At 41.7% G+C, this 26,282-nt stretch overlaps 1 protein-coding gene across 3 annotated transcripts in view; it reads left to right on the top strand.

Moving 5' to 3' along the window:
• CDC42BPA (CDC42 binding protein kinase alpha) overlaps window positions 1-26,282 on the top strand; it is a 192,911-nt gene that overhangs the window by 61,606 nt on the left and 105,023 nt on the right. For all 3 annotated transcript variants that reach the window (XM_063444058.1, XM_063444060.1, XM_063444061.1), the window contains exons 4-5: window positions 10,981-11,076; window positions 12,740-12,888. In XM_063444058.1, the coding sequence (XP_063300128.1) occupies window positions 10,981-11,076; window positions 12,740-12,888 (245 nt within the window). The remainder of the gene's footprint in view (window positions 1-10,980; window positions 11,077-12,739; window positions 12,889-26,282) is intronic.

Here is a 26,282-nt window from a genome sequence, read left to right as displayed (position 1 = left end):
ATACATGACGCACAGCCGATTTTTGTTTCATGTTTGACCAGTCTGGTAAAGTACGTGCTTTCGGATACTGGCTGCTAGTTCTTTCCCTGTAAAACTGTCGATGGCGTCCCCCAAATTCTACCCTGCATTTATTTACCTTATGGCTACTAATAAACCCGGGTGGGGATATTAAAACACATGCACAGAATAAAAATAAAAAAAACAACTACTTTTTACCATGCTGTTAAAAAAGGAAACCTGGTTGAGAGATGTTCTTGTGTTTAAAAAGTTAAATTATCTGGCTTCAAGGAAAATGATTTAACCTGGTTCAAAACCTGAGCGTGCTGTGTTATGTGTCTGTCAATTTCCAGTGGTGACTGTGATTCAAACTAAACTTGGTGAGCGCCCCACATATGATTCTTGGCTTTTAAGGGCTGTAACACATGGAAAACAAATAACATTTATCTGATGAATTATTAAATAACAAAAAAATGAGTTGACTGTACCTTTAAAAATCTGGATTAGTATTATTATTTTTTTTAAAGATTTTTTAGTTAACTTAAACTGGTTATTTTTCTTTTTATCTTAGAAGTATGTAGTAGGGGTTTGAGTTACATTACTTGGCTGAGCTATGGCAAACATTCTGGAAAAAATTCTGAGTTCTCGGAAGACTAACCACAATCTCGTAAAAGAAAGAAAGCATTGGCAGTAAAGTTAAGGGGTAAAAACACACAGATTCGACTTATCTCATTATATTTTCTCCATGGCTGTCATCATGGGGACATTGACTTGTCACTTTTAACCCCCTGACCAATCCCTTGTAGGTAATTACACTGTATCTCTACATCGCTCTTCCTAGGATGGAAGGATTCGGTATTGATCCTAAATGTAGTTTGTATTGTATTGTTGGCCTTTGTCGGTATCGCATAGAGGTAAAAAAAAAAAAAAAAACAGAAACATGTCCGCTACAGTGTATTCACGTGTTTGTTGCCTTTCAAAGTAGCCTGGGGTGAAAGCAAAGCATTGTGGGACACAGTAGTTTGCATTATGGGCTGGAAAACGACCACGTATCCTCTGAGCAGCACGATTCTAAACGTAGAAGCAGGCACTCTGTATATCTAGTGGCTAGAGATTAAACGTTAATATATTAATAACTATTATGCATGACAGGTCGGATTTTACAGAACCCCACCATCCCCCCCTCCTCCCTTTCATCCTGGAGAGTGTCACTTTTGTCATTCAGCTGTTTTTTGGGTGTGGATACTGAAGGTCACTCTCTGATGTGTAACAAAATCTAGGAAGGCAGAATTTCCATGATAAAGCCACTGGGGTAGTCGGCAACTGGCAAATACATCTCCCATTCCTGAAGGAGACACTGCAGTGTCTGTAACCCTTTTAGTGCCAGTCCGTTCTCTACATGAAAAAAAATGTGGGGTATTGGGATTGAATTCCTTTAAACTCAATTGTTTTTATTTCTTAATTCCGCTGACCTTTTCATTTCCTGTGGAAATTATGTACGTACATTACTGGGTATAAGCAGTGTAATTTGTGTGTTTTTTAATGTTTGTTTTGGGTTTATTTTTTTAGTATGAAGAACATCTTAGGTTGTGAACTGGTAAATATTTTCCGCTCTGCCCAAAATAGCCATAGTTCGAGGTCTTTTTTGGATCGGAATGTAAAATAACAGGGTATTTTAAGATATAATGCAAGACTACATTTAATTGGCTTACTTTAAAATGATTAACAATCAAGTGAATTAAAGCAGTATATAGTTAGTGCTTACTGTCTCTATGTTGTTTATCTTTGATAAAGTGTAAGCTTTTGAGCCCCATGTGTCATTTTGGATTTTTTATTCGCTGTACCCTTGGTGTTATTTCTCTGAACTTGGCTATTTTGCCCTGCAAAACTGCAATTCCCACTATTCTTTGCAAGCCTCAGTTTAGTGAAATTATCCATCTTATTTTAGTATCTGTACTGTATGTTAACTTCCTTGCGTGGTTGTTTGGGAGTAAAGTATGAGTACTGTAAGTGTAAAAATATTTACTGCAATTTATGTGGAATCCAAACTAAATATAATTTTAACGTAGCTGACTGTTTTGTTGTATGTGCAACCTTGTATATATATATTTTTTAATTCTTTATTTTTATTGTGCTTGAATCAAAAATACAGGCTTGTCTAGCCACAACAGCGTCCACAAGCTTAGTTACAACAATTATTAGTGGTATTGTGGCATATCGGGTAGCATCGCACATTTTATAATAACATGAGGCATTTAAACATGAGTTAAGTAGCTTATAAATAAATAACATAGAATATCGGTCCTGCAAGCATATCAGGTGCTTGCGGCTAGTCATACATTGGTAAGGCGAATAAGAGGCAGCGCTTGTTATACAGGAACTATGAAGCTGTAAAGAGAGCTACAACCTGTGCGCTTGCCATGGACGGCATGGTAGACCTGGCTGTCAGGAGTTAGATGAGACAAATAGCAATATAACATAGGTAGCAGACTAGGCTAAGCAGGTAGGTTAGATAAGGTGGTACATGGATTGCCATTAGTTACTATAGGTAGGGGAAAACATAGGGTATTATAGACAACTCTGTAGGGGGCAACCCTGTGGTGGCTAGGGGGCAACCAATACTCTGTGTGTTGGCCACTTGTTAAGAGTCATGAGAGTTGGAGTCATAGTTCGACCCAGCGTGTAGAGCTGGCAGGGTATTGTCTCGGGAGACCGGTAAGTCTGTGGAGTTCCTGCCGTCTGGCTGCCAGGTGCTTTAGCCGATTCCTACAGGAGGAGGCATGGTTGCCCTTAGGTGTGGCGGTAGTAGGCAGTGGGAAGGGGTGTTGTTGACAGTCCCAGTGGGTCTTAGGTTATTCCATGCCCTCTCACCCTTACCAGCCTGGGTCGTGTAGGGGTCCCGTGCTTGATGAGGAGGGGTTCGCCGGCTTGGCGCTGTAAGGTGGAAGTACCGTGATCTCGGGTGGCGGTAGTTCCTCCGCTTACGCGGTCTGTAGGCTTGTGTTTGGGGCCGCTTGATCCTCCGTTTGGGAGTAGGTCGCCGCGCCAGAGCTCCGCCTGTCGGGTGTGACTCCGGGGCGAATATGGTCGGCTGCTGCTTCCGTGCCTCCACTCGCCTCCAAAACCACTGGCAGATGTCGTTGAACTTTTCCAGGAATCTGGTTTCCCAGTCTGGGGCGAGTACCCCTGTATCATGCTTCGTGACTGGGTAGTTGGCCGCCATCTTGAGCCGCGTGAGTGCTGCTTCAGCCAGGCTACTCTGTGCAGGGAGTTGAGGTTTGTCTCTGCTTGGACCGGGATAACCCCCACCGGTCTGAGGGGGAGGGAACTGGTGCCCTTCTCGGGAGTCTACGTAAATTGCAGCGGCGGGGGAGCGGCCGCCTCTCCCGCGCTGATCAGGCTTGTAGGCCGCAGGGGCCGCGTGGCATGGGTCAGCAAGGAATCAGCCTCGTTTGGTATGAGTCGGTAGCTTATGCCGTCACCTGACTCCCGGTAGCCGGTTTTGTGCTAGTGGGAGCGTACTTCAGTCGGTTGATGGGTAAAAATCACCCTCGGGAGCAGGAGCTGTGGAACCATGCGGCTGCTCTGCTCCGAGGTCAGGCCCCGCCCCCCGCAACCTTGTATATTTAAAGTAATATTTATAATGAAACTAAACTATTTACAAAAACGAACTTCTAAATGCATGAAGTGCATTCAAAACATTTTCTGGTGTGAAAACCAGTTTATGGGGGCTTTCCTATGTAATTTTCAAGGGGGGAGGAGGGAGGATGATGGTACTGCCACAATAGCGGAGCACCATTCCTAAATCAGGACTATCCCTCCAAGTCTCCAAGTCCAGGACAGCTGGGAGTTGTGCCATAAAATTCTTGTCACTTTTTTTATTTTTTTTGGAGTAATGCTCATTTCAGGTGAGAAAAATTTCCATGACACACCTATTTGTTTACCTTCATCAGCAGCTTATAAATGTCACTTTTAACGTGAAGCCTTAATAGGAAGATTTACTTATTTATAGCTAAACTGGTTTCGTTTATTAGTTGTAATTAATTGTTAGTTGAAAATGCCAATTTTAAACATACTAATCTATTCTATCTATTTAAACGACTGATCTATTATAGCCCTGAAGTCAATGTGTTTGTGGCTCACTCTAACGTGGCATGGGGCAAGCCAAGGTACCACTCTCTCTGTTTGAAATCCACTGCTCTGGAAACACCCTATTCCTTCAACCAACACATTCCGTTCTCAAGAACTGGGGATATCATAGAATATTATTGATGAATTAAGTTGTTGGGAGCCATTCAATACCTGTATCAATATGATTATTATACCTGAAAGACGGACAGGTCTGGTAACAGTGGTGGATCCATGTATTGCACTAGGATTGTCAATGGTGGCAGTCGGTTTTCACTAACTTCAAAAGATGCGATAGATGGCTCTAGGTAATTAGAGTTATATACAATATAAACAAACATGATCTAGAGGGAAAGCTGTGCTTGTAAATGTTTTAAGAAATGGGTGTCTGGACGACATTAAAGGAACACTATAGAGTCAGGAACACAAATGTATTCCTGACCCTAAAGTGTTAAAAACACCATCTAGTCCACCCCCTTTTCCCCCTTAAATAAAGTATAATCTTACATTTATTCCAGTCTGCTGCTGCTGGCTCTTCCCCTGATCTGCCTCCTTGGCTAACATCATCAGAAATGGTGATCTCAGTCAATCACAATGCTTTCTCATAGTCAAGCATTGGATTGGCTGAGATTATCAGGGGCAGAGCCGCCCTGGCCAATCAGCATCTCCTCATAGAAATGCATTGAATTATTGTATATCTATGAGGAAAGTTCGGTGTCTCCTTTCAGAGGGTTGAGACACTGAATGTCTGTGCTGCACACTGTGCAGCACTGCCACAGGAATCCTCTCTAGTAGCCATCTGGAGAGTGGCCAATGGAGGTATCTCTAGGCTGTAATGTAAACACTGCCTTTTCTCTGAAAAAAACTGTGTTTACTGCAAAAACCCCGAAGAGAATTTACTCACCAGAACAAATCCAATAAGCTGTAGTTGTTCTGGTGACTATAGGGGTCACTTTAATTACACACTGGTTTAAACATATTGTACGAGTCTGCTTGATAAATGGAGAGTACAGTGACATTGCTAGATAGTCTCTCCGGCCCCAAACCCTCCACTTACAGTGCTATGAATAAAATACCAGGCAGGCCATTCGCATTACATTTGTGTGTGTGAGAGAGGGGGTACATATTTATATTTTTGTGAGTGCTGGCACTGGAATGGTTAATCCCCAATCCTGTTTACTAGCATCCTTTCTATTTGTACATTTGTGCTAGTTAAAGGGTTAATGGTGCTTCAGAAAGCCTGTCTGGAGATAAGTGACAGAGAGAGAGTCACCGAAATGTCTTTCTCTTATGTTAACCTGATTCCACTCTCCAGGGAATAAATATTTGATAAACACACAGCACCATGGCAGCAATAGAATGAAGAAAGTCTATTTTCAGAGGTATTGGAATAGACTCTGTTCCCAAAATGAATATGGAAATATAAATTACGATGACCTTCTTTGCGCTCCGCAGCTTGTTTACAACATTCCTTCTGGATTTTCTATTACGCTCACTACCATTTCACTTTTTAATCGCCAACATATTTTTTTAAGGCCTTTTTTAATGCGTCCTAAAAATACCTGCCTCTGCCCTGTCTGCGTGCATTCTCTCTTACTCGGGACTCTTCTCTTAACCGCTTGGGTATCCGATCCGAGTGGGAAGGTGCATTCACTTTAAGAGCATAATACCGACTGGGACAGATGATGAGGAGTTTAGCCGTGCAATAAAGGGAACTTTAACACGATGGTTAACCTTTGACCTCAGGCTGGTTATCATCACACTCAGACAGCCATTTATATAGTGTTCACGTGACAGTGCGGTTTGCTCACTAAGCATTGAGTTGAGAAAAGTGTAACATTTCAGGTCAGATCAAAGGAAAATAAATTCCCAGCAACATTTTTTTTTTTTAAGCAAAAATGCCACTAAATAGTAAACTGATATACAAAAAAATATGACAAACGAAGAATGTATTTACAGAAAGCAGAACTTCCTCATTTGCTAAACTTCTACATTTACCCTCAGAGGAAGAAGAATCATTTTGTGCTTTTTAAAAAAATTATTATTATAGATTTCTCTATTTACTGTAAGTTTAAACACACTGCTAAACTGGGCATCTACAAATTAGACATAGCTGCTGAAATGATCATATATCAGGAGCTTAAAATAAAGTTTTGGTTTTCGCGTTTCTCAACTTTTACATTATTGTGCTTAATGATAGTTGAAACCCCAATAAAGGGACACTCAAAACATTACCATAGCATGCTGCTAATAGTATTACTGGTGCATTGAGGAACTGTTGAAATTCAGTTTTTTGTAAAAATTTCTTTTATTGAAGGCATATAAGATGGGGTACAAAAGAAAAGCAGGGAGATTGTGCGAGTGATTTTACAGCTTAGGTACATCATTTAACAATTTTGAGTTACATTTCCAGATAAGCGATGCGTCATTTTTTAAAATGTTTGTCGTTAAAGGACCACTCTAGTGCCAGGAAAACATACTCGTTTTCCTGGCACTAGAGTGCCCTGAGGGTGCCCCCACCCTCAGGGACCCACTCCCGCCGGGCTCTGGGGGAAGGAAGGGGTTAAACTTACCTCTTTCTCCAGCACCGGGCGGGGAGCTTTCCTCCTCCTCCTCTTCTTCCTCGCGACGTCATCGGCTGAATGCGCATGCGCGGCAGAAGCCGCGCTCGCATTCAGCCGGTCGCATAGGAAAGCATTCATAATGCTTTCCTATGGACGCTTGCGTGCTCTCACTGTGATTTTCACAGTGAGAAGCACGCAAGCGCCTCTAGCGGCTGTCAATGAGACAGCCACTAGAGGCTCTGGAGGCTGGCTTAACCCTCAGTATAAACATAGCAGTTTCTCTGAAACTGCTATGTTTATTAAAAAAAGGGTAAAAGCTAGCTGGACCTGGCACCCAGACCACTTCATTAAGCTGAAGTGGTCTGGGTGCCTAGAGTGGTCCTTTAAACTATATGTTGAAGATACAAGCTTTGGATCATAAGGTCCTGTTGATTAAATGCACAATAAGTGGATAAACTGATGTTTAATCTAGCAGAGGTAACATTACCCTGAGTTGTGCAGGCTGGTTGATTAGATGCATGCCTTCTGAGTGTATTAATAGAATTAAACCATATACTATACCAGAGGGCTCAGTATATTAACATGCTGGACTTAAACAGTATCCTACATACATAGGAAATGAGAGGCGTACAGACTCGTGTCTAGATATACTATAACAGTTGCTTTGCTGAATGGGTATCATTGGTTCAATGCAGAACTAACTGTATAACAAAACAGATATGGGAGATACACAGTGCTTAAAGGACCACTCTAGTGCCAGGAAAGCATACTCGTTTTCCTGGCACTAGAGTGCCCTGAGGGTGCCCCCACCCTCAGGGACCCCCTCCCGCCCGGCTCTGGAAAGGGGAAAGGGGTTAAATCTTACCTTTTTCCAGCGCTGGGCGGAGAGATCTCCTCCTGCTCTCCTCCTCCGATCCTCCTCTTCTCCTCCCCGTCGGCTGAATGCGCACGCGCGGCAAGAGCTGCGCGCGCATTCAGCCGGTCACATAGGAAAGCATTCATAATGCTTTCCTATGGACGCTGGCGTGCTCTCACTGTGAAAATCACAGTGAGAAGCACGCAAGCGCCTATAGCGGCTGTCAATGAGACAGCCACTAGAGGACATAGGGGGAAGGCTTAACCCATTCATAAACATAGCAGTTTCTCTGAAACTGCTATGTTTATGAAAAAATGGGTTAACCCTAGAAGGACCTGGCACCCAGACCACCTCATTAAGCTGAAGTGGTCTGGGTGCCTAGAGTGGTCCTTTAAGCTATGCAATTGGGTTTAACTGGGTCAGTGATTAAAAAAAAAAAAAAACACAACTGGTTGCATAGATGGTGGGCTGCGACAAAGGTAACCATTTAAACTTAGCGTTGCGTCCTGTATAGAGGGGACCTAAAGAGATAAGGAAGGTGAGAGGAGAAAGTTAAACAGTGCGGCGTGTCCGCAAATCAGTCCTGCTCAGCCCTTGCCAGTTCGCGGTATGTTGTCATCAGGAGGGAGAGGGCAAAAGGTGTTAGAGCGGCAGATGCGGGGCGAGGACCCCCTCCAGGCCCACATATAGGGTGGCATCGTCTGACCACTGACTCGATGACTCCGTGAGTTCGAGGCATTCCCATATCGGGTGCAGATGGAGCCGGTGACCTGTCGCCGCCAGCGGCGGGCACTCCTTCTGCAGGGTGGTCGATGCTCCTGGATAGTCGCTGTGCCCGGAGTGGGGCGCCTCTTCCCCCTGTTCCCCGCTGCTTTTTTGCGGTCTGGCTGCCCTTTCGGTGGTACCTTCCCCTGTACTCCGTGGTCTCGGTTCGGTCTGTTCTTATCTGGGTGGGGTGGCTGATTTGCCGTTGGTGCTTGCAGCCTTGTTACAAGCTTGTGCCAGAATCGGGCAAAAGCTGCATCTAAACGTTGCTGTATGTCGCTGTGATCCTCCATCTCTTGTAGGTGTTTCAGCTCGTAAGGTGTACTCGCCGCCGCCATTTTGGGTACGCCATGTGCTCGGCTGCCCTGATGTTGCGGTTCCTCGACTTGTATGGTTGGCTTATGATTGCCATTCCAGTCGCTTAGTGTGGACCGAGATGACCCCCATCGGTCCAGAGGGGGGGGGGGGGGGTGGGTGGGGGTAGGAGGTGACCCTTTCGAGGTTTCCATGTCCAGGTCAGTCAGCCTGGGGAGCGGCCGTCTCCCCGCTGCCCGACCTCCGGTAGGCCTCAAGGCATGTTGTCGGGTCCCCGGGGTGGTACAGGCTTGATTTCTCTCCAGGGTGCGATTGTGCCGATTATTGAGGGGATTACCCCCGAAAAGAGCATATTGTAGTGGGAGCTGAGGTTCAGCACAGCCACTCTGTTTGGATGCTAGGCTCCGCCCCCGAAATTCTGTTTTTAAAGTTTAAAGTGGCTAATGTGCACTCCCCACTTTAAATAACATGCATTTACCACACCCCTTTCTTTGTTAATCGGATACATTTCCCATGATCTCTGCTGTCTCCGCAAGTCATGTCAGCTCTAGGAAAGTCCTCAGTTGGTGTTCCAGATCCAATCCCTAACACCATAGCTGCCCCCCCTGCTCCAGGACGTTAGTATTTTATAACGGGGCGCTGCCATGAGTTTATCCTCATCTGTCACTGACCAGGATTTTAATTCCAGCTGTATTCTGATTCGTGGTTGCATGGTAGTTTCAGCCAATCTAAATGCATTATTTCGGCTTTAATTTTCTCCTGGATGCCTTTATAGCTCCTAAACTGCTCATCCATCCTTTGTCCCTCCAGCATGCAGTCAAATGTGTTTGATTGTATTTCTGGAGTACCATTGAATTAAAGGGATCCTATAATGCCAGGAAAACAAACCTGTTTTCCTGGCACTATAGGCTCTTGGAGTGCCCTCTCCCCCAGTGCTGAAGGGGTTAATCCAGCGCTGGGCTCCCTCTGCGCTGGTGACCTCTCCTACCCTGTCGAGGTCGGCTCCAGAACGGTGCGGAATGCGCATGCGCAGCCAGAGGCGCGCATGCATTCAAACCTGCCCATTGGAAAGCATTACTCAATGCTTTCCTATAGGGATCTTATTTGACACTGGTCTCCATGAGGATGTCCAGCGTCAAATAAGTGCGATTTACTCAGTGTAAATCGCAGAAGCACCTCTAGTGGCTGTCAGGGAGACAGCCACTAGAGGCTGGATTAACACTGCAGGGTAAACTGCTATGTTTTCAGCCGCAGGGTTAAAACCTGGAGGACCTGGCACCCAGACCACTTCATTGAGCTGAAGTGGTCAGGGTGCACTATAGCGGTCCTTTAAGCACACTGAGTAGAATTGAAGGGTATGATATACCAAGGACTTGAAATGATATGATGTAGGTGCCTTGTGCTTAATGTGGGACTGTTTTTGTACAAGTGCCCCAGTGCAGATAATACCCCGATCCCATATTCCCTGAATTTAGCTATATTAATATCAGCGATCCCATGTTGTGTTGAAGTTTAGTTTCCCATGAAATTAACCTGCAGTGATAAATTTAGCCATGACTGCGTTTGATTTACATATGCTCCCACCTTAAAAAGGAAATGTGCTGACCTTAATCTCTGTCTCCCGCCCTGGGCACGGCATCCGTTCCTGACTGAATACAGTGTGCAGTTTGCCCATTCCAGAGGGTATTTTCTCTGTAATTCTACCTCTGCCATTTCCAAACATGTTTGTTATGGCTTCATCACTTTACACTCTACGTGTCTGGTATAACAGAACATTCTATCCATTGTCTGTAGCTACGCCAGATATTGGCCTATGTTGGGAGACAGATATATCAATCTATGGAGACATATCAAAGCTCCGATGCTGCCATTTTGCAGTTACTCTCCTGCCATCTCTGTAAACTGGATAAAATCACTCTCTTAAATAATTCCAGCGTCTAAAACAAAACACAAAAAAGCATGTATGGGTATATTACACCATGCGCTCACGTGATAGCCTTTAAAGTACTCTCTTCATGCCCATGTGCCTTAGCAGTGCAGTTTGAGTGGCTGACTGGCAGTGTGATTGCCAACGTGCACAGTGCGCACTCTCCAGCATTGCCAGCCATGCCATGAGTGTCTGGGATATAGGCATATAATAACAGATTTATTACTCTAACTCCTGCAGATTGTCAGGTCCTGTGCTGGCTGATTTCTCTCTTAGTATGTGTAACAATGGTTTCTTCTTTTAAAATTTATTTTAATTAAATAATAAATGTTGCTGAAGACAGACCCATTACCTTAGTAAATGCAATAAAATGCTGTACCCTAATTATTTGTTAGAGATGGTTTACAATTTCCCTTTGTTTTAATCAGACGGCCTGTTTTCGAGAAGAAAGGGATGTTTTGGTGAATGGAGACAGCCAGTGGACTACAACACTGCACTATGCCTTCCAGGATGACAACTATTTGGTAAGTATCACACATCAGTGTCTGTCTCAGGATCCTAATCTGCATCTTCTCTTTCTTTCTATCGCTGTATCAAGTATCTATCTATAGATTGTAAGCTCTTCTTCACCTCTTGTGTCTGTTAATTTATGTATGGCCGTTACGTATTGTCAAATACCATTCTATAACTGTAAAACACTGCTGACTATATTGGTGCTATATACATGCTGGTAATAATGTATCTGTGTATTTCTAGAACTATATATCCATTTACTTCTCTGTTTTTCTGTATTCATCTGTATCTTTATGTCTCTTTCTTACTCTTACTCTGTCTATCTCTCTCTCTGCCTTTTTACATCTATCTTTCTTTGCTTGTCAATACCTGACTTCCAATATCTATATCTATCCCACCCCCCGTTACCCTATGGTCCATACGTTGAGGGACTCTCTCGAACGGAGAGGTGACTAGGGCGTGATTTCACAGCTGTTTTATTCTGTAATATCCATGGAAGCATGGTTAATCCTGCACACGTCCAAAAGAAAGCCATTTAAACCAAAGTCATGAAAACCTAAATAAAGCAGACAAGAGTGTGAACATTTATTTTATGTCTTTGAAAGAGATGGAAAAATTGTGAAAACTCTGAACTTAGCCCAGAATATAGTACGGAAATGTCATTTACACCAGCGTTTAACGCCTTGCTTCATTTTATCTTTTTTTTTTTAAATGCTTCAAAATGCCTGATACCCGCTCTTCAATTTTAGTATAACCCAATGCAAAAATGGCTCGTTGCCTGCCATGTGTAAACATATCGCTAGCCATTTATTCCAACCACAACCCTTTGCTTGCAATTAATTGCAGCTTTGCAATTTGTATAATTTATTATGTGACTGATTTAATTAATGTTCTTGTTTTATCTAGCAAATACAGTAATGATTGCTTTCCTTTAAAAAGATTGGCTCTCCTTCTCATAGTGCCTTCCCAGGCATCCTGGGAAATGTAGTTCACAACAGCAAAACGGCTAAAAGTTATACCTTTCTAGCATAAATTATAATCCTTAAAGTTTCTTTATTAAAGAGCTACCGCCACTAAAACATGAAAAATCACATATAACTTGTGTTAACCTTTTTACTTTCCCAAGAGATGCTCTGTTAAAGAGTTACGTCTGTTGGAAATTATGGGATTGTTTAGATAATATGGAGTAAATTTCTACAAATCGATCAATCAGCAGGATCGTTCCATTGGTTTCCATGGGGATGGCTTACATTTTTGTGTGGAAGCTTTGCACCAGAACCTCTCTGTATACCTAATGCCAAGAACGCCGATGTTTGAATGGATCCCGGACCATAGCACGTTGTTTTGCTGCAGAGAATAATTTCATTGTTTTCACACAATCATTTTAGAATATTCTCACTTGCTGGCATGTGCCAACCAGACAGTATTCGCAGCTAGATAAACAGGGCAGCAATAACATCATGCCCAGCACGCAGGGACTGCAATGCTCTCTGTCTGCAGACAATGTAAAGATGATGGTACATTCTACAAGCCTGTTTCATGCCCTGAATTTTCCTGCTTTCTGATTGTCAGCACGCCATTTTAACACCCATGTTCGTTGCTGGTGGCCTGATATAACCTCGCTGTGTGTTACTTGCTCCCTGTTCTAATGGTAGCCTGCTTGTTCCTCTGCAGTATCTGGTTATGGATTACTATGTGGGGGGAGACCTGCTCACACTGCTCAGCAAGTTCGAAGACCGGCTACCCGAGGACATGGCTCGATTCTACCTTGCCGAAATGGTCATGGCTATTGACTCTGTGCATCAGCTTCACTATGTTCACAGGTGAGTCGTACCGCATCTCCTGCACAGAGACTGATAGTGTGCGGTGAGTGTGGTGGTGGTGGTGTGTATACATAATGTCTTGGGATTGTCCAAGGAAGTATTTTCTATTCTTCGAAATGACGGATAATGTCATATAAACCGCTCAGGAGTGGTGGGAGTTTGATCGCAGGACTCATTTTTGTATATTTGTATTTGCTTTTGTATCACACAACCATGTTGCAATTCTGCCGCCCACCCCTTGTGTTCCCTATTAAGGGTAATAAGTGTGTAGTGGGGGTTTAGAAAATACCCCTCTCTGTCTCAGTAGAGATTTTATTGCCTGAATCTGAAGGTAGCAAGGTGAACTGTTAGTGTAGGACTCCCCTAAGAGGTTTTCCTTGACATGGAAGGTGGGCTTATAGTCAATTGGCCACTGGAGTGCTACTAAAAACCTGGCTAATTGAATGTGCATAGTGATTTGGGATAGTGCCCAAGTAACTCTTTTCTTTGTTTTTTATTGTATGTATTGGGGCTGATGTGTACTATGGTCATTACTGCCGCCCATGAGTGATGGGAGTTTGAGCGCAGGACTTATTTTTGTGTATTCATATAAACCTGTGTTATAAATGGTGAAAGTGTCAGAGTTGTCTATTGATATATGGACTTTTATTTCCTATTCATGCTGCTGGGCAGAATGCGAAAAGAGATGCTCAGTAAATGTGTAGCATGCATATGCTGCACATAGACTTTGGGTTTCCTCTGTTTAAGGAATTCGATTCCTTGAGCAGCATGTGAATTCTGCATACTGCAAGGTAGCACTTCTCATGGATTGCCTGTCACTAAGAAGTGATTTGTGTGCAGGCAAATATGGTGGGTCCAGCAACCCTCTACTTGCAAAGCAATCACGCTCCAGAGCCAGATCAGCTTATTGGTGGGATTTTATTAGCAGTGGTTGTGCTGTGCACATTGAAGTGATACTCGATAGAGCTCTATAGAGATGTATTTTCAGAGATATTTCTTTTTTTTTTTACCGGGCTGTATGTGTGTATGTTTATATATAGCTGAGTACATGTATGTATGTATATTTGCTGCATATTTTGTCACGTTTCTGATATGCCATCTATTTAAATGGCAGTTTGTAAGACCAGCGTATTGATAGGTTAAATAAAAATGTGTTTGGAGCTCTGTTTTAGCCCAGTGTTGGCTGCTATATATGGAGTAAGGCTCATGTGGGTGTCTAGATGTTGCAGTGAACTCCTGTAATGCCATTGTCGCTATGTGCAAGTTGCGTCCTGATCGCAGGCAGGTGCAGAGCTGACGCAGGTCGGCGTGAAGAAATGGCGTCTGTCACATAGCAGCTTATCTAAGAATACAGTCAGTGTGTAAAAAGCCTCACAAATTCCTTTCGTTTTAGCAAAGGCGACGACACGCTGCCTTCTCTGTACTACAGCAGTTTCAGCTGATACATTTCCCAGATGGCTATGTAAAGACCTGAAACGCCAAACAGACAAATCTATTAAATCGTGCGCTTTCTGCTCATTTTCACTTTTATGATTTTCATTTATTTATTCATTTATTTGTGACAGTCTTTGGAGCAAGTGTGAATCTTATAAGGAAAACTTAAATCTTGCGTGGAATAATAGTTGTTAGTTGGAAGTTAAAGATGAAATCCATTCATCGCTCGCATCCTAGAAAATTGGAGGGAAAATTAAAATTTAGGTTTTTAATGGATAAAAGTGAGGGGTTTGTTTAGATCGGGGGAATTCCAGCATTGTCCCTCCAAGGTGTTAATAAACTACAATTATAGTATATGTAAATACATCAAGGAGGGACGTTGATGAGCTTAAAGGAATACTATAGCGTTAGGAATACAAACATGTATTCCTAACATTCTAGTGTTCTGCTAACAATTACCGTTGTTCTTGTCCGTCCATCAGTCGTCCTCCCTCCACCCAAGTGTCCCTTGCCGTGCCTGTCCCCATGCTGAAGCATTGGGAGGCTAATGCTCATGCGCTGCACCATTCAGCATCGAGATGTATTATATCAGTGTGTCTCTATAAGGAGTGTTCAGTGTTTCCATGCAGAGTGTGGAGACACTGAACGTAGGTCCTGCAAGGATTGCAGGACATCATCCAGGAAATCCCACTAGTGGCCTTAGGAAGCAATGTAAACACCACCATTTCTTTGTAAAGGCTGTATTAACAATTGTCAGTCCACAGGGACCGGCTGTAGACAGCAGAACCACTACATTAAAGGGACACTGTAGTCACCAAAGTAACTTTAGCTTAATGAAGCAGTTTTGGTGTGTACATCATTCCCCTGCAGTCTCACTGCTCAATTCTCTGTCATTTAGGAGTTGGCTATCACTTCATGCTTCCCCTACTTCTCATATGTATGACCGCTGATTGAATGTAGGCACATGTAAAGCACCACAAGCGCACATGCAATCTTATGAGCCGGCAGTCGTCTGTCCGCATTGAGTGATAGTGCCTGAAAATCCACCTACGAGGTGAATTGGATTTTCAGTTTGCTTCTATTACATAGGTAAATGTTTGTTTGGTTTCCATGTGACTGTAAAGTGCTCGTAGCGTGCAAATGTTATTTGGGTTTGGTGCAGGAGCAAGGATTGAAGATAGAATACATCTTCATTGTATGAGTTCTGCTTTTCTGCTCTTATAGGTAACATAGTATGTCATTTTCAAGCCTTTTGCCTTTTTCAGTATTATCCCAAAAACTAAGGATATTTGTGGCCCTCAAGTGCCCGAGCTTGGTATCTTTACTGTAAGCAGCTGTGATTTCCTTTTTTATGATCATGTATGATCTGCATGTTTCTCTGTGTTCCATACATGTAGCAATTTAATAAAACTATGAAGACACACACTTTCCCATGTGGTCTATCATCTTGCAGAGCTTCCTCTGAGTTCGGGTTCAATGTTAGCAGTAAGAAAATATGGCAAGTCAGTAGTTTTCCGAGAATTAGGAAGTCATTTGGATGGAATGTAAGAACAATGTTTATCTGACGCTGGCCTCACAGATTGCAGCTTTAATAACTTCGCACACTCCCAATAGCTGTCTCATAACATGCTCCCATACGGTTAACTTTCCATGCCTCTTAAAGGAATTCTATTCTTGTTCACGTTGCAAATAAAAACTCCAACTATGGCCTAATAAAAAGTCAGTAAATAACTAAATTGTTTGGGGTTTTTCCTGCTGAAAGAAACCGTGAACCATATGTTTTTGACTTGTGGTTGTATGGCTCAAAATATAATTTTGAATAGTGCCCACGACTTTGGGTGATAAACTGTTTGGTACCAAGCCTTGTCCCTTCACATGTGTAGCAGGCCAACCCCATGCCCATTGGGTTAACAGTCCAGCTGCCGTGACATTGTGTGGCTCCCATATGTGCTGCCGAGTGGAAGACGTGGGGGGCATCCAAAGCACCAGCATCAATTTTACATGAAATTCTTCTGCGACCTCAATGTCCCCAGACATCGATCACAGGGTATTTATTTATTTTCTTTAGTTTTTCGATGCGAACCTGACTAATGCTCAAAGCTAATAGATATTAAATAGGAGAATAATGATTTTAGAGGTGCTGATATTCACAAAGTCAAAATCAAAATGTAAAAAAAATCCAGCTACGATAGCTAAACACCACCATAGGTGAGTTGGAGATGTATTTATTTTTTTTCCAGAAAAGCTACATTTGTCTAACATTTAATTTGGATTTCAATTCTCTACATCAACAATGAACTCTTTCTGTTATTTTGTTACCAGTGACATGGATCAAACCCAGTCCTCTCCTATCTGCATTCCATTTTTCTGTACTTTACTGCTGTTTAGTTCTGCTTCCTCATTTATCTATGTCTTCTTATCAGTCCACGATTATTACATTTATCTTCTTCCTAGTTTCACTAGGTTCCCCTCGCTGTCTTCCATTACTGACATCTTCTTCACTTTCCTATTTCACTAAGTTCCCTTCCCATCCTAATACTTCTTCATTTATCTCCCCCCCTCCCCCCCCCCTTTTCATTAGATTCCCATCAATCTGCCATTGTATTCTACTTCTCCCTCCAAAAATAATCTAACAAACACGTTTTCCTTTCCCAGTTCCGCTGGTCAGTTCTCCCTCCTCAGCAACTTTCTATATATGTATTGATCAGATTGCATTACATTAATTAGTAGTATTGAGGGATCTCTGCTACTTACTTTGTCTCAATATATTATGCATCATTCGACCATCTGTGCCTCGAATGAATGCAAAGCCATGATATTTTCCATCCCTATTCCGGCAAATGGCTCGCTAATTTTGTTTCTTACCTTGAATAATTCAAAAGGGGCAATTATTGTGTATAAAAGTAAGGTTCACTTTTACAGAACGATATCAATAATTTTGATGCAATGGATACAATTTAGTGAAGGACGGACTAAGAGACCATTATGTATAAATTGCTTGAAAGGGATGATGAGCTATAGAGTGACAACATGGCTGGTATGGTGTAACACATTAAGGAATGCCTCCTAACCATCCCAATTCGGGTGGGACAGTCCTAATTTCTGGGTCCTTTCCAGCTGTTACGACTTTGTTTTCCTGATGTCTTGTTTTTGGGTACAGCACAGAGCTGTCCTCAAAAACTATAGTGCAAGTACATCATTAGCCTTTCTAGCGCTACACTCAGAGCACAAGGATCACGTGCGGTAGAGCTTGAACCAGCTCTAGTGTGAATGGCATACAGCGGTATAATCCCCGCTTATAGGATAAGTGTAGAGTAGCAAGTCTTGTACTGATCTATAGACCATAGAAGAAAGAGGAGACAACTGATAGTGCTCACTGTATAAAATAGTATATAAGGAGTATAAATAATAAAATGGGTACTCGCATATGATTGAGCAGGCGAACTGCTCAATGACTTGGGCGTGAGTGGTATAATCCCCACCTAGGATATCTTTAGAGTAATACTCAGCAGGAAGAATAAAATCAGGATACCAAGCAAAAATAAAATAATAAATAAAAAAGTAAAATGGCACAATCAAAGTGTGTTAAAAGTAGCCAAAAAACCTTTATTAAGAATACAGAATAAAATATTAAAATATCCACAACGCGTTTCACCAATGATGGCTTTCTCAAGTGGAGACAAAAAACATGCTTAGTAGGGTAGGGTTTATATAGGGGGACTGATTTTGAACAGTAAAAAGGGGTTTGGCGCCCAAATGGCGTCATAAAATAAAGTGCATTTACAAAATACATCAACAATTATACATGTGTGTAGATTAGAGATCAGGACAACTTCCCCTTAAGTTTAGAGTTAAAACGAGGGTTATGAATAGGGTAAAATCGCTATTTTAGTTGGTCACGTGATCGGCATCCATATTGGAAATCGGGCCGAACACGTGACGTGCCGCTGAGGGTATTGGGAAATGTAGTAAGCGGCTAGTATTGCCGGACTGAGGAGAGGGAGTGTGCAGTGTTAGGTGGAGGGGGCGTGATAAACGGCTGGGGGCGGGGTTAAATGCCGTTGGCTGGAAAGTACATACAGCTAGTCATGCTGAAAGGGAGGAGGGGGGATGCTTGTGTGGGCGTGGCTTATGCCTGAAGTTTTTTTTAACTCTGCTTAGAGAAGTAATAGTACTGCCTCAATAGACAGAAAGACACAAGTACATACAGATAAATGCAAATAAAATAGGAGAAAGGGGGAGAGGGGGAATGTGGTAACAAGATTCATATCTGTGCAATATTATTATAAATAAGATGACCTGCAAGTAAATCTGGTAGACCTAACCTTTTGAGAGGCGGGTCCACAACCTTTGGGTTGGCCCGCCCCCCTTCATCCCCCTTCTGTTGTGTTACGGTTTATGCATTAAGGAGTTCCACAAAGAACAAGCTAGATGATTATTTCCAATCAGTCAAAGCCTAATAAAAACTAGAAGGTGAAATGCTTACAGTTGCAAGAAAAAGTATGTGAACCCTTTGGAATGATATGGATTTCTGCACAAATTGGTCATAAAATGTGATCTGATCATCTAAGTCACAACAATAGACAACCACAGTCTGCTTAAATTAATAACACACAAAGAATGAAATGTTGCCATGTTTTTATTGAACACACCATGTAAACATTCACAGTGCAGGTGGAAAAAGTATGTGAACCCCTAGACTAATGACATCTCCTAGAGCTAATTGGAGTGAGATGTCAGCCAACTGGAGTCCAATCAATGAGATGAGATTGGAGGTGTGGGTTACAGCTGCCCGGCCCTATGAAAAACACACACCAGTTCTGGGTTTGCTTTTCACAAGAAGCATTGCCTGATGTGAATGATGCCTCGCACAAAAGAGCTCTCAGAAGACCTACGATTAAGAATTGTTGACTTGCATAAAGCTGGAAAGGGTTCTAAAAGTATCTCCAAAAGCCTTGCTGTTCATCAGTCCACGGTAAGACAAATTGTCTATAAATGGAGAAAGTTCAGCACTGCTGCTACTCTCCCTAGGAATGGCCGTCCTGTAAAGATGACTGCAAGAGCACAGCGCAGACTGCTCAATGAGGTGAAGAAGAATCCTAGAGTGTCAGCTAAAGACTTACAAAAGTCACTGGCAAATGCTAACATCCCTGTTAGCGAATCTACAATACGTAAAACACTAAACAAGAATGGATTTCATGGGAGGATACCACAGAGGAAGCCACTGCTGTCCAAGCAAAACATAGCTGCACCTTTACAGTTTGCACAAGAGCACCTCGATGTTCCACAGCAGTACTGGCAAAATATTCTGTGGACAGATGAAACCAAAGTTGAGTTGTTTGGAAGAAACACACAACCCTATGTGTGACAAAAAAGAGGCACAGCACAACAACATCAAAACCTCTTCCCAACTGTGAAGTATGGTGGTGGGAGCATCATGGTTTGGGGCTGCTTTGCTGCGTCAGGTACCGGACAGATTGCGATCATTGAAGGAAAAATTAATTCCCAAGTTTATCAAGACATTTTGCTTAAGGCCATCTGTCTACCAGCTGAGGCTCAACAGAAGATGGGTGTTGCAACAGGACAATGACTCAAAGCATAGAAGTAAATCAACAACAGAATGGCTTAAACAGAAGAAAATACGCCTTCTGAAGTGGCCCAGTCAGAGTCCTGACCTCAACCCGATTGAGATGCTGTGGCATGACCTCAAGAAAGCGATTCACACCAGACATCCGAAGAATATTGCTGAACTGAAACAGTTCTGTAAAGAGGAATGGACAAGAATTACTCCTCACCGTTGTGCACGTCTGATTTGCAACTACAGGAAACGTTTGGTTGAAGTTATTGCTGCCAAAAGAGGTTCAACCAGTTATTAAATCCAAGGGTTCACATACTTTTTCCACCTGCACTGTGAATGTTTACCTGGTGTGTTCAATAAAAACATGGCAACATTTCATTCTTTGTGTGTTATTAGTTTAAGCAGACTGTGATTGTCTATTGTTGTGACTTAGATGATGATCAGATCACATTTTATGACCAATTTGTGCAGAAATCCATATCATTCCAAAGGGTTCACATACTTTTTCTTGCAGCTGTACGTATGCAAAATAATATAAATAGCAACCAGACAAATGCAGGGTAGTTTACTAAATTGGGAATTGATGTGAATTTAAAGTGAATTCGAAATTTAAAGCAACACTCTGGATACCATAACATCTTCATTGAAGTTAAGTTGTTATGGTGCCAGGATGTCCCCTGGGTGACTATAGTGGTCCTTTAACAAAATGTACACATCATTGATAATTTAGACGAATGCTAAAAGCTTTCAATGAAATTTTAATGCAGGCAATATGAATTTTTCATAGTCCTTCACTATGATAAACTCAGAGCGACGGCACCATTTTGAGAAGTAAGCACCCATTGGGTACAGAGGGTATTATCATGCCATCCAACCATTTTTAGTATTAGTAGTAGTTTACCTTTCCTGCACAAGGAAATGATGTGAACTAATTTGTTCTCCTGCATAAGTAACCATTTTGGCTGCATAAATCACATGTACTCTGCGTGTTGTTTGCTTTGTACTGAGTGATGCAGTTCATAATTGCCTATTCCACTCTTGAAAACTTAAAGGGACACTATAGTCACCAAAACAATTACAGCTTATTGTATTTGTTCTGGTGAGTAGAATCATTCCCTTCAGACTTTGCTGTAGACACTGTTTTTCCAGAGAAAATGCAGTGTTTACATTACAGCGTAGGGATAACTCAACTGGCCACTCATCAGATGGCTGCTAAAGCTGCTTCCTGGGGCAGTGCTGCACAGTGTGACTGACATTCAGTGTCTCCACCCTCTGCATGCAGACACTGAACTTTCCTCATAGAGAGGCTTTGATTCAATGCATCTATGAGTAGATGCTGATTAGCCAGGGCTGTATTTGACTTGTGCTGGCTCTGCCCTTGATCTGCCTCCTGGACAGTCTAAGCCAATCCTATAGGGAAGCATTGTGATTGGCTCAGAACAACACTCCTGATGATGCAAGCCAAGCAGGCAGATCAGGGGCAGAGCCAGCAGCATCAGACTGGAATAAAAGTAAGATTTCATTATATTTAAGGGGGCAAGATGGTGGTTTTAACACTATAGTATCAGGAATACATGTTTGTGTTCCTCACCCTATAATGTTCATTTTAAAGACAACTGTCACCTCAAAACTATTTTTTTTTATTGTAGTCCTTTCATCAAGTATCGAATGGAAATAGATTTTTTTTATTTTAATGAAGTATAACAAAAAAACGAGAAAACCTAGTATGTAACAGGATCGTTCAGCCATATATATATATACACCTTGGGTCAGACAGTGTTTGAAGTCCGTCAGTTAGTCTCTATGGTCTTCTTTGTTTCTGTGCAGGGAAAAGCATAGAGGCTGTCTGTTTTATTAAACACTGTCTGACCCAAGGTGCATGTATATGACTGAAGGACCCTGTCATGTACCAAAGGTAGAAGGTGAGCTTTTCTCTCTCTCTTTTTTTATTTTTATGCTTATACTTCAAAAATATTTCATTTGAAAACTTGATGAAATGATTATTATATATATATAAAAAAGTTTTGAGATCACAGTTGTCCTTTAAGTGATGTGGCACCGTAATAAAGGGTTGAAAAGAATGAGTTCGGTAGTAGGGTAATTCTATGTTGCCATTATCGCCACACAACTTTTGAATGCCTTAACTTGGAATTGTGTCACTGTGTTGTAATTCTGTCCCTGCCTGACAAACCCATAATTTGTGTCTATAGAAGGGTCCACTAAAGGACTTCAGGCAACAGTGCAGTGTTCTACAAATCTTCGTGGGCATAGGATCGCCATGGGTATTAATTGCAAATTGTGCCAGAAAATGCTGAGCATGTCAGAGTTCAGAATTGGTGATTGAGATAAGTGGGAGTACTTAGTCCGATATTTAAATGTCCTTTCTTGTTTTATTTTTTTATTTTTATTTTTGTAATCCCTACTTGGTTTTTAGGATTACTAATAAACTGAAACAAATGTTAAAGTTATTTTAGACTGTTTAAAAAAAGAAAAAAGAAAAAAAAGACCTTTATTAAAAAAAAACCAAAAAAAAAAAACCTGCGGTTAAATAGTATGCTGTAATGAAATAAATACAGTACGGTATATGGAAAAACTGGATGGACGTATATGTCATTCAAAGCAAATATGCAATTAATTTTACTTGCTGGATTCAAAGGTACTCTTATTTTAAAAGCGAGTTTTATAGTACAACTTCTATCACAGTTTGAGCTGCTTCTAAGCCGCAAGCGTCTGACCTGTAAACCCTCGACACCTCGACGTGCAGGGCCTGGAGCTGATGAAATGTTATGCTTCATTGTGTGCAGCACACGGAGAGCATAACATCTAAATATGTTGGCTTTTCTCCTCTCCTATTTTTAAAAAATAATATATGGAGGCGTTTGGGCTAGTATATGACTTTCCCTGCTGTTTGATTAGACAATATCGGGGCCTGCATTCAACATATAATGTTATTGTACCCAAAGGATATTCAGATCACTGGAAGGACAGAGCAGTAAATAAAACGTATTCAAGCTACGCAGCAGTGTGTGCTTTTAATATCCTAAGCAGACAGTACCATATTAATTGTTTATTGCCATGTTTATATAATAAAACGTTACTTCAAACACCATTGGAATCCATGACCTTCTGTCACCTATCCCTTCCTGTAAATAGTTTTTGAATGAATTTTATAGAAAAGTCATTCAAATTTCACCCCAAAAAAACTTTTTATCTTCCTACATCAAGGTGGGAGCACTCACAGACCAGAAAGAGTCTCCAACAATCAGAAGCCTCATATTTTTTTGTTGTGTTGTCTTTTCTTTTTTTTTTTTTGTTCCCTAATAAGTTTTATTTGTGCATTTTAATTAAATCTTCTTCCATATATGTAAAACAAAAAACAGCCAAGTTATTTTCTCTCCATAATACCTCCCACGTATGAGTCCAGCAGGCCCTATCAAATGGATAACGATCTTCTCAAACATTTTGATGTTGGTGTTTAAAATGGATATTTGCCAGAAATGTGGGCATAGTGTCATCGTTTTTTGTTTTCGCGCCCCCTGCATTTGGTAGTATGATGAGAGTGAGCTGGAGGATCTTTGTGACACTTCTTCTTTTTTTTTTTTTATGAAATAAGGAAAGTAGGTGCATGGTATGTAAATGATTGAATGTTTTGTAATGTAACTGAAAAACCATCGGACCTGGAATTATTATGGTATTTCAGCTCCTATACAACTCTTTATTCCTCGTCACTCGTAATGGCTTCAGAGAGGTGTATTGAAAGAGGCATTTCTATGCATTGAGAAAGCACCAGAGTGGGTTTACGATAGGGGAATACATTACTCTTAGGCTTAATTCTAAAAACAAAACACAAAAAAAAAGCATTAAAAATGACTGTGTAAGAGCACCATCAGTGAAACAGCAAGCTTTATATCTACAAGGAGATTGGCATTTTTATCCGTCACTGGCATATAGCTTGGTTAGCAGGGCGTCTGCATACATTAGTAATAATGTAATATTGTTTAAAGCTGAAGTACAAATACCATTTCAGTTGACAGCGCCTCTTTAGATCGCCAACACTTCAGACGTTGGGAAACACTTGGCTGCAAGCGTACTGAGGCGACAGCGCAAAAATACACAGAAGCAGGGCATGGAGGTCTTTTTAATGAATTGAAATATTGAGAAATAAAGTGTTTTTTAATTCGCGCTGGGATTCATTTATATTCAGTCCTGAGGAAGGCGGTGCAGCTATACTAGTTTATTGTGGTTGGTTGTGTGAAGTCTTGGCAAAAATGCTGTGGTTGCACTTGACATACAATGGAGACAGTAATTTTGGTTCCAAATCAGAGGGTAACGATCATGTTCAGATCTAGATATAGTGCTCCCCGTTATTGTGCTAATCTGGTACCCTTGTCCCATCTTCCTGTTTGGAGATATAAAATGTCTCTGTTGGTGGGCAGTTTGTATACTACACCTTGCACTGTGTACCCACCATCAGTACAAACCCCTCGCGTGTCTCAGTATGGTGATCGTTGATGTCTCCTTTTTGTGTCACTGTGAATATTTAATGTTTCCACTCATTACAGTAACAGCTGGTAAATTCAGTAGAATGAAGTCATTCCGGTTTATTACACTTTAGGAATTTATTTTATTAACTAAACAGCAATAATTAAGACTATTTTAGTTTTTGGCTCATTATTCTTTCCATTCTTTTATGATTTTTACCAGTTTTTTCCCCAGCTCTTTGTATCCATAAAGAGCACTGGGGTGGTGGATCCTTGTGATTAATTTGGGTATTATTGCTCGTTGGCACGACTTGCAAATGTCTCTAGCCAGGAAGAAGGCTGTATTCAAAGCCAAGCTGTATACCACACTCTTTAATGCCTGGTCTGCCATACAATGTTCATTATTGCAGCTGTACCAACATATAATGTATACATAGTGCCAGTAATATTGCTGATGGTCGTATACCTTATAGCAACCTGAGTTTCCAGTAATGATTGGGCTCATACTTCCCATTCCATAACTCCCTGAAGTCCCTATTTTGGAGGGTGGTCCCTATTTTGGGCCCAAACACCTTTGTCCCTCTTTTCTCGGAGCTCCATATTGTTGGTGTGTCTTAGTGTATAACAGAGCTCCACAGCAATAATACTCCCAGTAATGTGTCTTTAAACTGCAATGAATGTGTTTAAAAATTAGTCTTAATAAATTATTATTAGTAAGTCACCTAAGATTTCTCAGAACAGCCACACCCCTGGTTACACCCCTACTAAAATTCCTAAAATTAAAGTGTCCCTCTCTGAACATTTAAAATGTTTAGATGTATGCCATTATCCTTGGTATAAACTTTGTTTACAGACACAGTTCAATGTTGATTGTAGCAGACGGCTAGTCCTGACAAGGTGTCCCTGTGTCTGGGAGATAATTGAGTCAAAACTGAGAAACTCCGTTACAGGAAACTACATGAAACACCCCATAAACATATTCATAATTCACAGGAACCCCAAAAGTTTTATATCCCCGAATAGCCCGGATATGAGCGCCCAAGTTGTACAAATAGCGCTCAGATCCATTCTGTAGAACGGAATCGCCATTCGGGTAAAGTTCTGAGAGAAAAGAAGGCAACAGCCGGTCAACCGTCGGTGGTTCCTGGTGCGAACACTAATAAATGCTCCCCCCAGTCAGTAGTTCCTATCTCCCGAACGTCGTTCGTCTAGCTGGTTGGGAAGTGGGACGGGCAGCGGTACACTCTTTGCCCAGGTTTGTGAGATCGCATGGCCGAAAATAGTTCCAGACGTTCGACCATGGACCTTTGCCTGTGTTCGGGAGACAAAATGGCCACCATTCACTGCAGCACGTGTGTTCGGTTACATGAATGGCGGCCACCCAGGGAAAGCACTTGTGGTTAACAACAGGGGGGTCGGTGTTCAGGGTGATCTAAAAGGGGGACCATACATCATCCATTCGGGAAACGAACAAAGGGGTTACGGACAACTAAACGGAATGGAAATGAGTCTGCTACATTGATCAATGCACTTTTTTTTCCACTTTTTGGTCACATATTTATTATAAAGCTTGTTGCTTCATTCCTGTTGCTCTTACACAGTGATTTTGTTTTTTTAGAAGCAGCTATCCAAGTTTCTTAAGCCCAGTCCCTTGCTATAACAATGCACAGCAATGCCCCCTCAGTGTTGGCGTTCATAATGCATCCAGGCATTAAATAAATATATAAACTGACTGACGACTAATCTTCTACTGTGTGTTAACACTAAGCCCCCCTGTGTCCGCAGTCAGATTGCGATCGCTCTTATTGCCGGAGTGGCTTGGTGTCAATGACAAAACACACGAAGAGTATGATATAACATATCTAGAAGTGGCAACCTTTATTTCAATATGTGGTTGGCTT

Source organism: Pelobates fuscus, chromosome 2 (genome assembly GCF_036172605.1).
Source record: "Pelobates fuscus isolate aPelFus1 chromosome 2, aPelFus1.pri, whole genome shotgun sequence".
NCBI classification, from domain to species: domain Eukaryota; kingdom Metazoa; phylum Chordata; class Amphibia; order Anura; family Pelobatidae; genus Pelobates; species Pelobates fuscus.
This window is presented reverse-complemented; position numbering and strand designations above follow the sequence as displayed.